The sequence below is a fragment of the Rhodamnia argentea genome, chromosome 9, assembly GCF_020921035.1.
Source record: "Rhodamnia argentea isolate NSW1041297 chromosome 9, ASM2092103v1, whole genome shotgun sequence".
NCBI classification, from domain to species: domain Eukaryota; kingdom Viridiplantae; phylum Streptophyta; class Magnoliopsida; order Myrtales; family Myrtaceae; genus Rhodamnia; species Rhodamnia argentea.
In genome coordinates, this window is record NC_063158.1 from 5,968,905 (window position 1) to 5,980,618 (window position 11,714).

An 11,714-nucleotide genomic window follows, 5' to 3' on the forward strand; every position below is an offset into this window, starting at 1 on the left:
TCACATGACATTTTGACTATGCTGAATTCAAATGAATTGCCTTAGTGACATTTCATCAATAGAAAAATCCTGTACGATTTTTACATCACCCAATATGATATATTCTGTCCAATAATTAATATGAAGATGAGAACAAAGAAATAAATGTGCAAATCGGCTTATTGACGAACGGATTATGCTTATTTCTCTCTTTACATTGTGCTTGTGCAGTGAAAACAGATACATCAAGGGAGATTTTACCGGGGCATTAAATTAATTTTTTGGTTAGTAGTGATTAGTGTAACATAATTAGATCTAGAAGAGGCCATTTCTTCCCCTCCTCCTTTCACTCATTGAAACAACCTTTAGGAAAGCCACAATGATGGCAATCATGGCTGTCGAGTTTTGAGTTTGAACGGGCCTCTTCCTTGAAAGAGGCTCCGAAGCAAGAATCATTGAAGAAATTTGAGGGTTCGCCAAAATTGAAAATTATCATTAATGCATTAGCTTCCCGCCATCAAATTGGGGTTTTCGGGTCATTGCGTTATCATTAATGCATTGGCAAAGTTCAAACTTCAAAGGGTACTGCTCATCATTATCTTTCATGATGAAAATGATTAAAGGTCACGTTGAAGAAGCCAAGAAAATTACATTTTTTTTCATATGGGTATGTGAAAATTTCGCTCGACCGGTTCTCACCAATGCACATGAACCATACCGGTCAAGTGCATGATCTCGTGCTCCATTGATAGAATGATAGCGTGATCGACCCCCTAAGTTTAAGCCCGAATTAAGTTTGAGCGAATGACATGAATGGAGAAAAACATTCATAAGCATCCTTTTTTTAATGACTATGGCAAAATTAATTAAGAAGAAACATAATTCTGTGTTATATACCAAACCTAACATTGTGGGCTGTCGGGTCGGTTAAGATTCGATATCCAATACAATTTTAGGAAGCTAGATCATGAGTTCGGGTCACTTTGAAAGACAACTCCTTCGAGGCAATGCCGCAGGTTTCATTATTGTTACGAGAAGCGAGAATTGTTATGATGGAGGCCCGTCTCGCCCCGATAATATGAAATGTATGTACGATTTGTTGACTAGTGACTCTAGACTCTATATAATCTAAGTGATAAGTATACTAAAAGTACTAAAGCATATTGCAAAAACTGCAATTGAATCTTGAAACTTACAAAAAGTACGATCAAGTCCTAAAAGTTATCAAATTGGTGCAATCAAATCATTCCGTTAACTTCGTCCAATTTGGCTAACGAAAATGCCTATGACTTTTTTTTATATTATTTTTCTATCCTACGTGGCATTAATATAGCTAAAATATAAACAATAACGCCAAAACGATGTCGTTTTGGTCTTGATATGATTTTCTAATCTAAATATTACTTAAATTAGCTTATACAATAAATTTTTCTTTTAGAGGAAGGAAGGTAAAACAAACTCTCACTATTGCTGCCCCACCATCGTCGGGAAGGACTGGCTAAGATCGCCGGGGCTCGGCCAATGGCCAGCGACCCTTGCGGACCGCATACGACACAAGAAAAATAGGTACTTTGGCTTTCGCCGACTTTTCTTATTTGATTACTTATCAAGCGGCTATGGCACTCTTTAACCAAATTCACATTTAAATGAAAAAAAAAATTACTGTAAAAGTAAATGGGGGTAAATTTACTCCTTTCAGGCAATAAAGTCCCTTTCATCCACTTCATTGAAGTTGTTCCCATCTGCACAGAATTCCATAGCACAGATGCAGTGAGAGAGCTTCCGAGGTTAGACAATTTGCAGGCATGGGTTTGTCTTGGGAAGAAGAAAGAAGGCACAACTCAACTCAACGACTGCTACCTCACGATCAGGCACGACATCATGCCAGTAGAGCTAACACCTTTGAAAAAAGGAAAAAAAAAAAAAAACCCCTCAATTATAGTTGTAATTCCAATTTTGCCCCAAACTTTTTTTTTTCCTAGGAAAATCTCAAACCTTTACTCCGCTCCAGATCGCCCACACGTTTAAAAACCGAACGATTTCTTCAAAATTATCAATATCGGGGCTAATTGAAGGTGCATTCATTATCAGAACTTGTGATTTTTATTGATACCCTCATCTTCGTATGGAGCACCCTTATGTCGTCGACAAACTTTAAGATTTCTTTTCAGATAAAAAGGAAATTCTGGGCAGAATCAGAATTTGATCTAAATCTAGCGTTTCTTTTAAGGAGTTAGGCGTATCCAACCATGAAAAGAACCTTTTTTTTTATTTATTGTCCACCATTGATGCGACGTGACGCTGAGTTGGGCCTGCACAGGGTCCTCTTGGGCCCATTAGAGGACCACGTGCGGGCCCGCCGCAATGATTACCGACTGTAATGGCGATTAATTGCCTAATGACGAGGCCCATGTGAGACAAGAGCTAGTCATTGCCTGTTTGCTTTACCTTGAAGATACCCAACGGTCCCGATTCCGAAAGAACCGCGGCCTTCCGTTGGATTTTATAGTTTATGCTCATTAACTTTTCTATAAGCAAGACATTATTAGTAAACTCTCTTCCAGCTAATGTCTAAATAATAAAACACAACCGGCTCTCTCTCTCTCTCTCTCTCTCTCTCTCTTGTATAATTCCTATTTTCGAATTGCTTACTTTATTTGCAATTGTCATGTTTAGTAACCTTAACGCACTCAGCAATTTACTGGGATGCATGATTTGCGGTACGTCAGAAGCTAGGTCGTAGTACTCTCACCGAGTGATGTAACCACACGAATATCCGATATCGACGAACAATTGACATAAACACCATTATGGGGCCCTAAGAAATTTCGCAGCTGCGGCTGCGCTTTTCACGCGACTTGAATAAATCTCGATACGGATTATTTCGGCAACGAGAATGTGGATTTTCATCGTGGCAATAGATCTTGTTTTCCCTTTAGATATGCAAAAGTCGAGTGATTCAGCTCGCCGAACTGGAACATCTACTGCCCAACCTGAAGCCGAGACTTTTTGGTTGTTTCCTACAATTAGTTAGGATTAGATTGTCGAATCAGCTGACGAGCGGAACCGACGGTGGGTGTTAGCTTTTGCGACGATGGGGTCCATGTTTGCTGGCCCGTTATCATGTAAAGATCGTACCAAACATTCCTTCCTTCCTCCCACCCCCCCAACGTGACAATCACAACCAGTTCATCGATCATCAACGACGCCCTTGTCGTCTCGCTTAAGTATTTAGTCTCGTTGCTGCATTTGTTTGCGTTTGCTGAGTTAGGTGAAACCGGGGGGAAAACGATTTTTAGGGTTTGGCATCATTCGATTCAATTTTAAATCCGACCCTTGATAACAGTAATGATAATGCTTGGTGTGCATGATTTCACGTGAGGAAGATAACGTGGCGTTTCTTCTTTTGTTCCCGCCACTAAGAATCAGATACGTGGATTTTTCTGGGGTGGGGTGGGGGGTGGGGGGGGGGGTTGCGGGGTGGTGAAATCTCGCTTTTTATCGTGCCCGTGCAGGAGGAGAATCATGATGTCTCCTACGGGAACGGGATCATGAATCGGTGCATGGAAGACGAACCCTAGGACCACCCCCACTTAAGCCCCATATGCTCTCTCTCTCTCTCTCTCTCTCTCTCTCTCTCGTTTGGCTTATGCAGTTCTCCTCCTCAAAACGTGGTCCTTCCTTGCGTGATATGAACAATGTTTTGAATACTCTTCTCTCAACACCGCCACTGATGCCCCATGCTCTCTCTCTCTCTCTCTCTCTCTCTCTCTCTCTCTCTCTCTCTCTTCTGAGCGATAGCAAGAAGCTGAACTTGAGCTTTCACTGACTCCCAGAGAGAGTCTAACGTAAGATCAAAGACTTAGTAGATGAGAATTTCCTGCGGGTTCAACAAGATCTTACACTTACGATTTGCATAGATGGATGCGAATGTGCAGACACTTAGTAAGCTGCAATTAGGACATCTCATTATTAAGCTCCGTTTGTTTCGTAAAAAATGAATAATTTGAAAAATATTTTCCTAAAAAAAATCATTTGTAACTCTTGCAAAATGAATGAACGGAATATATCTACTTAATCAACAAAAAAGTCTAGACATTAATAACAATTATGAAAGCATTTTTCCCTAATTAATTGTTTCAAGCATACAAACGCGCATTTTTAAGAAAATGTTTTACGAGTCGAAACAAATGAAGCTTAAATCGTGGAATTCCCTGATATCTTTGAAGCGATGCCGACGACTAATTGGATTCCATGACAAATTGGGCAAAAGGTATGGTCCGGTGAGCAACAGTTCGAGAATGGATAATTAGTCAGAAGAATGGAAATCACTAAGCAGAAAGGACTGGCTTGGTCAGATGTCGAGTGCCCCTTTGGGACTATCGAAAAGGATGGATCCGTTAACCCCTCCTACTTCCCTTCACATTTCCAAGACATCATTAATTTCTTCGCCGACTAGATGAGAAAACAAGCTCTATTCCACTTATCTAACATTTAGGTTCCTAGCAAAAATTTGAGATGGCATCGTGTGATTTACCGAGAGGTCACGAGGGAAATTTTCCAAACTAATTGTTATGCGGAATAAGAATAGTAAAATAAAAGTGATGAGTCATCCGTTTATAAAAAGTCATCCGTTTACAAAATAAAACGGACGCACCATATCTTTTAAAGTGGATTCGGGTAATATATAAAGCGGTCGTTATGAAAAAGTACAAAAGAAATTTTTGAGAAAATACTTATGTGATTAATTATTCGACAAATTAGCTGGTCATCTAGTAAGATAAACAGGCATAAAATTTATTTGAGATGGATTCATGTGATATGGAAAGACGTCAGTTGGGTGAAAAACTACAAAATAGTGGCAAAAATACAACTTTTTTTTGGAAGTTGGAGCAACGGGGATGGCCCGAAAGGGAGGGAATGGTCAAGCAGAGGGGCGTCATGGAACTATTTCGGGATGTACATGGTGCTAGTGGCATGCGTTGTGCTAGAGATAACATTCCACTACCAAATGCCAGAAATTCATCTCATAACCCAGCTGATCGCTCCACTTTTTTGTTATCTTAAGTGAAAGTCTGATAGACAACTTCATTCTTGAGTATATCAATCGTCAAAGATATCCAGCATGTACATCTTAGTGGATTCTTCTTCTTCTTCTTTTTATGAGAGGTAGATGAAAGAAAACAACTAGGTAAATGTCCGCAACATAGTTACACCGGATTTACATGTATGATCAATGATTACAGCACTTCACAACACTCAGTCAGATAAGAGGATACCTTATCGTGGTTATTCAGCAGAACTGAATCTGTTTTTCCCGAGGCTTGTCTCCTCTCTGAATTGAGCCTTATTGGCGACACCAAGCCATGGAAGAAGCATTGGCCTATCCAAGAATTACCCAGTGAGAATGAGATAGGCATTACAAACAAATACCACTACATTACCAGATGTAATTGCATCTGCCATGCATTTTGTTCTTCCTAAGTTGAAGCAAAAGGCTCTCTAGAGGCAGGAACTGCTATATGTGCAACATCTCATATGCAAAAGGAGTTACAGACCTTCAATTAATAACTATAGTTTTGGAAGACCTCCACTTCCGTTTCCTTGCTTTCCTTAGAATACGTGCAGTCTCTACCTTGACTTCATCTGTTATGGAGCTTCCCCTATCTGTCCAAGGAATTTTGATAAGGGATAGTGCTTCTTTGGGAACATCTATATAGCTACAGAAAATTGGAGTTATTTTTAAGATTAATCCATTTGGCATTTACGAGCTTTCATGGATACTTATCAGGTTTGTGGCAAATGATAATATTTCTACATGTCAAACTTAAGCGGAGCTAATGGATTAAAATCATGCTCCGGAATGGCTTTGTGAATCTGGAGATACTTCCATTTGTTTCCCCACCATTAGCAGCTGACAATCACCCCATAACGAAAAGATATTCATTTTACCTGTCTCCCTCTCATCAAGCAAGCAAGGAAATCCACTGTCAATCTCCTCATCCGACTCAATCACAAGTCGACATTCTATTTCATCCACCCTGACCTGATGACAGTGCCACGAGTAAGATGAGGAATTCAGTACAACTTGTACCAATCCTTCGTTGAAGAATTGACAAGCATCTCCTACAAGATTTTTTATTGCCAGGTGAGCAAAAGGAAACTTGAAAAGGCAGAAACACCTTTCTGTTTGATAACACATCTTTTTGCTTGTGCTTCATAGTTGGCAAATTAGGAGCAAAAGTTGTTTTTTCTGACTTCACTGACGTCCACCCTCCTAGTTCAGTCTTTGGTACCAAACTGGTTTGCAGACGCTCTGCTGAATTTGCAGCTGAACTGAAGCCAACACTTTGATATTTCAAAATGCTTGGGAACATGGGACAGACGAAAATCAGGACAAGCAAGACATAAGTAGGCAAGTAAGCAGGAAGCTTGTTTACTAATCAAAACACACATTCAACCCCAGATCAGACACAGGTAACAATCCAGCAACAGAAATATCCATCCTAAGCCCAGCTAATGGCGATTGATGTTGAGTTAGATTGTGTTCTTTTGTTGTGTTTGTTTCACAAACAAAAGCACATACCCACACACAAAGACAGTTAAGAGTAATTTGACCAGCCAATAAATTCTATCTTACAAGTTTTAATAAATCATAGAAACACCCTTCTGAAAGGGTAATTAGATTCTCAGCATGGAAATTCTTGCTTTTACAAAATATTATGTCAGCGCGTCTCAGCTTTGACAGAGAAGAATAAAACCTGCATATTATTGTTAGTAAGTGCCTCTGGCTACCCAAATAGGCTTTTAAAACTCGAGTGCATATTTTGATGTTTACGATTTGTCAGTTATATTGATCTCACACGAAACATTCACTTCTAATAGTCTGATCAGAAAAAATGAGGAATCCAGGCTTGACACCTCTGAGCGACGAACTACTTAACCTTGCTAACAGGGCTGTGATGATCTATTTCTCTTATTCAGCAAAGCAATCGCCAAAGACAAGATGAGATACCTTTCTAATTGTTGTGCTTTCCTTTGTGGGATAGCAGAAATGCTGGTACCCTGCAAGGTTGCAAAATAATTGCTTCATTTCCTATAGAGCAATCAACAAGTCCATGTGATCTTTAAGAGAGTATCAAATTACCTTCACTGGAAGAACAGCACGTGCTGCTGATTTTTGGTCCTGCGGGATGTATCGTGTTGCCTGGAATTAATCAAGGCTTGGAATGTAATTCATCTCATAAAAACACAAAAAGGATCGAAAAAGAAAAAGTGCAAAGTAAATGATCTATCTGAAACACAAGGAAATTCTCTTCGTGATGGGAACGAACATACCTTGAGTACCATTTGTTTTCACCTTTAAGAAGGTTACCAGAAATTAAGCAAAACATCAAATCAGATTTTGAGTTGTATAGCCATGTACCTCCATTTCTTTGGTGAAGGTATTATGAAGCTGATCTTGTAGCTTCAGCATTAGTCCTTCTACCTTCCCCGGTAATGCTGAAAGTGCTGAAAAGACTTCCTGCAATTGGTCCTCGTTTTTGTGTTTAACGAGTTGTTCAGATATAGATTTGAAACAACCATCAAGGCTAGCTTTGATATCTTCTTGTCCTTTGCTCTAATTCAGCATGTCATGAGAGTGATAAATCGTCATGCATGACAATCATGTGATGTGAACACTTGAACAGGACCACAAAATTAAAGAAGGTATTTGATGTGTCACCATTTGCTGCAGTGAGTTATCCTGGGTCATCAACTTCTGCTGTATGCTTTCCACTGCAAACAACAATCAGAAGAACACAGACGGCGACTGGTTCATTTGCAGTACTCACTGAAAGACCATATCATGCAATGACATCATATATAGATGACTGCAACATACAAAGCAAAATCAATTCATCACAGTGGAAATGCATGTAATTCCACATGGTATATGTGACGAATTTGTCATAATTCTAGGTAGTGAGACTATTGACATTTTTCTTCCATTGGATTGGCAGTTATTGGCATATAGATTAAGAAGAATTCATTGATATACTTAGTTCTTTAATATTGGATTAGTGACGCCCATATGCCCGAAGGTAATTGGTGGCTATAAAATGTATAACAATAACACTGCTAAAATGATCTCATATTGCGAATTTGTTACAAATACATTGGATAGAGAATATACCTTCTAGGGATAATTCTTTTGTTCTTTTGTTTACTTGCATGACATCACTCTGGACAGAATCCACTACTATCCCAAACCTGCTCAATGAAGCTTCCATCAATCCAATTCTGCGCTCAAGTTCTTCTGTCATCTGACCTGCAAAAGTAAGGATAATGCTCCTCGAAGCTTTGGAAACTTATTATAGTGCAAATATGGATCAAATAGTCATACATCTACTAAGGATAATGCTCCTCAAAGCTTTGGAAACTTATTATAGTGCAAATATGGATCAAATAGTCATACATCTACTAAGGATAATGCTCCTCGAAGCTTTGGAAACTTATTATAGTGCAAATATGGATCAAATAGTCATACATCTACTAAGGATAATGCTCCTCGAAGCTTTGGAAACTTATTGTAGTGCCAATATGGATCAAATAGTCATACAACCCTTAAAAAAAGGTCAACAGGTGAAATTCAGTAAGCCCCATTATATGTAACATCATAAACAGTGATTAGTGAAATAAGTTAATATTAAACCAGGAACTTCTGTGTCAAGGACCATTATGAATAGCTAGTACTTAAGAAATTTTCATCTGGCCGTTGATAGTTTCTGTAGCTTACTTCCACCATCTAATGAGGAATTGGCGCTCCACTTCCGGATAACTTTGGTGGAATTTCTTGAGATTGGCATTTGACTCTCTTCTCGTGTATGATTGACCCGAGCTAAGGAAGGAATGTTCCTTTTAGAGTTCTCTCGTTCTCCAGAGCTATATCTCTGCAAGTAAATTGTGTGAAACTGATGTTGAAATCAATGTATTAAAATGCTCGTTATATAGAAGGATGAAATCACAATCACCTCAATGTTAAAGAAGAAACATTACATACATATGAATTTATTCACCATTTATTATCCAAACACCAAGTGAAAATATGATACTTGAGCAGCATGATAAAAGGTAAATAGAGTTTGCAGGATCCTATTCTCGTCACCGCGAATAATGTCATCCATCAAGAAAATATGTTCCTACCTATAGAAAGAAAACTTGAGTCTAAGTTTGAACTGAAAGAGTTATACTTAGGTAATCAACGAGAAGAATATTCAGAAGTGGCAGGCAATTGTCAGTTACTTTTGTATAATCTATTGGTAGATACAATCATGTTGCGGCAAATTTATCCAAAGATACATCAAAATGTTGCGCAAGTTTGACATAGATTTCATCTCAAAACTTGTCAAGAGCGATGATGGACCACCTCAGCTGAACTTCCGACAAGTTTCATTGACCTAAAGAATCTCCCGAAACATCAAAGGGGGTGAATAGCTAAGGAATTATGTTTGCATCTCATTAAGCAATTATACCATGTCAATGTCACAAACCAATACAGTTGAGACGCTTCAGATTTATGACACAAAAAGTTGGTCCTTTTATAGTCAAAGTACAATTCCTTTTTAAAAAAAAGCAATTAACTAGTTTCAACACGTGAGTGCACTCTATATGATACATTCTGACCAGATAATATGAGCCATAGTTCCTCACTTGCACACCAGAGATGACATGTGGAATTCAATTTAAACCTTCTAAACCTCATTTCCTAGTGAAAGCATTCTATGAGAATTAACAAGCCTGAGTGCTGAGTGCAAATTTTTCTGTTCATATGTTGATAGTCAAAGTAAACAAGGCTAGACCAGATCATTTGCTAATACTTCATCCAGAGAAGTCTGAGAGAACTGAGAGAATAGCCCATGCTGAGATGAAAGTCCCTGAGAAAATGATTGTTGCGAATGTTGCTGCGTTTGAAGCTGTGATGCTTGTCCTACAGCTTGTAGAGTAGTTGGTCTCCTGTACATCATTACCAAACAGCAGTTAGCTTTGATCTTCACTTTACAGCATAGAAGCTAAGCTCCGCCTTCATAAGAAGGCGAAACCACTTTGATCTTCATTATCTCTACAAGAAGAGCAGATGACTACACAGTTTTAGCACGAAATGTGTAACATGGAGGACTGAAAATGTCATAGGTAATTCAGTATGTTGCTCGTTACTTTGTGTATTAGACAATCACTATTGTTGTGTATTGCGAGATTTCCCTAGAACTGAAAGACAAATGAGGAAATTAATATGGCAGCCAAACTCCTATTTTCACATCATCTCACAGGCATAATCTCTTCCAAGTCACTTCCGAAAAAAGGTTAACCAAAAGAGAGACCATCACGATGATGCCACACCTAATTGCAGATTTTCCAAATTCAAAGCCTCCTTATCTCTGTTGAAACTTCAGGTAAAAGTTAGAAGTGATCTCAGATTCGATCCTTCAATAGAACCAGCAACGCACAACTTACAAGCTCCAATTCACCTTATAAAGTCATCATCGTCTAATCACAATCATTCCGTGCAGTTTTCGCCACAACAGACAGTTCAGAAGCAGCAAATTGCCCGAAACTGGAAGATTCACACCGTCATCCGCTCGTCACTCACGAGAACTGAAGCAAACCAGAATGGGAATGCCAATAGACACGAACGAACGTTGAAGAGTACTTACTTAAAGCTGCGGAATTAAGGATTTCTCGAAACGAATCAAGTGGACGATCACACAAAAGGAGGAGAGAGAGAGAGAGAGAGAGAGAGAGTGCACGCGCCGAACCTGGCGTGAGGAGGGAGGACGGAGATGGAGCTGAGGTCGCAGGCTCGGTTGATCTTCATCTTCATCGCTCAATCCTCTTCGCTCAATAGATGAGGTTCACTTCACTCTAACAGAGAGAGGTGGAAGCTAACGGATCACGGAAAGAGACATATGGACGTTGGCGGGATTTGGGAAGACTATTTATAGGAGGGAAATGGAATTGCTTCGATCCGAGTCGGAGGGTCGGGTCGAATCATACGATTTCTCGGGCCTACCCACTCGGGTCGGGTAGGATCCCTTTTGGATCGGCGTGCATTTGGGCCTTTGTCTTTCGTTTTGGCAGCTCCTTCATCTGGGATTTGGCATTTCCTTTAATAAAGTTTCATTACCCACTTTCTGTTGTACAGATAATTTGTTTTGTCTACATATTACTTATTTAAAAACATGTAGCAAACATTAAGTGATATTAACGAAAAATACACAATTTACAAAGGAACGATCCAAATAAATTTAAATCTGAAATTTCTTTAGGAAGGTTGTCGTGGGATCGAAAAGATTCGTCCGTGTCTAAATTTTTTAAGCCGAAAGTGTTTTTCGTAGCCACTTATTTCTTTTCTAATTTACCCTTTTGATCCCAACAATACCGAATTATTGACTGGGTCACCAGCATTTTTCCCAAACACAACCACCATTTTCTCGGAGTTTTCGCAAGCGCCGGCGTCTTTCCTAACACTTTGCCACGGTGAAAAATAGAAATACTACCGTCATTTTTCAAGTTCATATGTATTTATATGTGCATCAGCTACTCATCTTTTCATTACAATGATGGTCAAGGAAACAGATTTGACAAGCACGATTTAACATAAGATCTCCAAATGGTTGTGTACATGCGTAGCGCGCAAGCATGACAACTTGTTATTATATAAAGTAAAGAAGACCTTTTACGTTTAGAAATTCCAA

The 11,714-nt window shown here is 39.1% G+C and overlaps 1 protein-coding gene across 3 annotated transcripts; it reads right to left on the reverse strand.

Annotated features, from left to right (window-relative positions):
- Window positions 1–5,228: 5,228 nt before the first annotated feature.
- On the reverse strand, window positions 5,229–10,913 carry LOC115748526 (putative recombination initiation defects 3). Of its 3 annotated transcripts, none has more exons than XM_030685025.2 (12): window positions 10,776–10,913; window positions 9,822–9,975; window positions 8,759–8,912; window positions 8,156–8,290; window positions 7,706–7,758; window positions 7,406–7,600; window positions 7,127–7,186; window positions 6,995–7,044; window positions 6,162–6,315; window positions 5,932–6,025; window positions 5,538–5,646; window positions 5,229–5,362 (listed from the first exon to the last, which is right to left on the reverse strand). In XM_030685025.2, exons 1-11 carry the CDS (start codon window positions 10,838–10,840, stop codon window positions 5,540–5,542), a joined length of 1,221 nt encoding a protein of 406 aa, XP_030540885.1. In that variant the 5' UTR covers window positions 10,841–10,913; the 3' UTR covers window positions 5,229–5,362; window positions 5,538–5,539. The 3 variants fall into 3 exon arrangements, with proteins under 3 accessions (XP_030540885.1, XP_048141001.1, XP_048141002.1); XM_048285044.1 differs by having other exon boundaries at window positions 6,162–6,345; XM_048285045.1 differs by having other exon boundaries at window positions 5,243–5,364; window positions 5,541–5,646; window positions 6,162–6,345.
- Between the last annotated feature and the right edge of the window lie 801 nt (window positions 10,914–11,714).

Coding starts and splice junctions, on each gene's coding strand:
- LOC115748526 (XM_048285044.1), bottom strand. CDS start 10,840: ATGAAGATGAAGATCAACCGAGCCTGCGACCTCAGCTCCATCTCCGTC. Junction 7,187..7,405: donor CCTTCACCAAAGAAATGGAG/GTACATGGCTAT, acceptor GATTAATTCCAG/GCAACACGATACATCCCGCA. Junction 6,346..6,994: donor AAAGCACAACAATTAGAAAG/GTATCTCATCTT, acceptor CATGTTCCCAAG/CATTTTGAAATATCAAAGTG.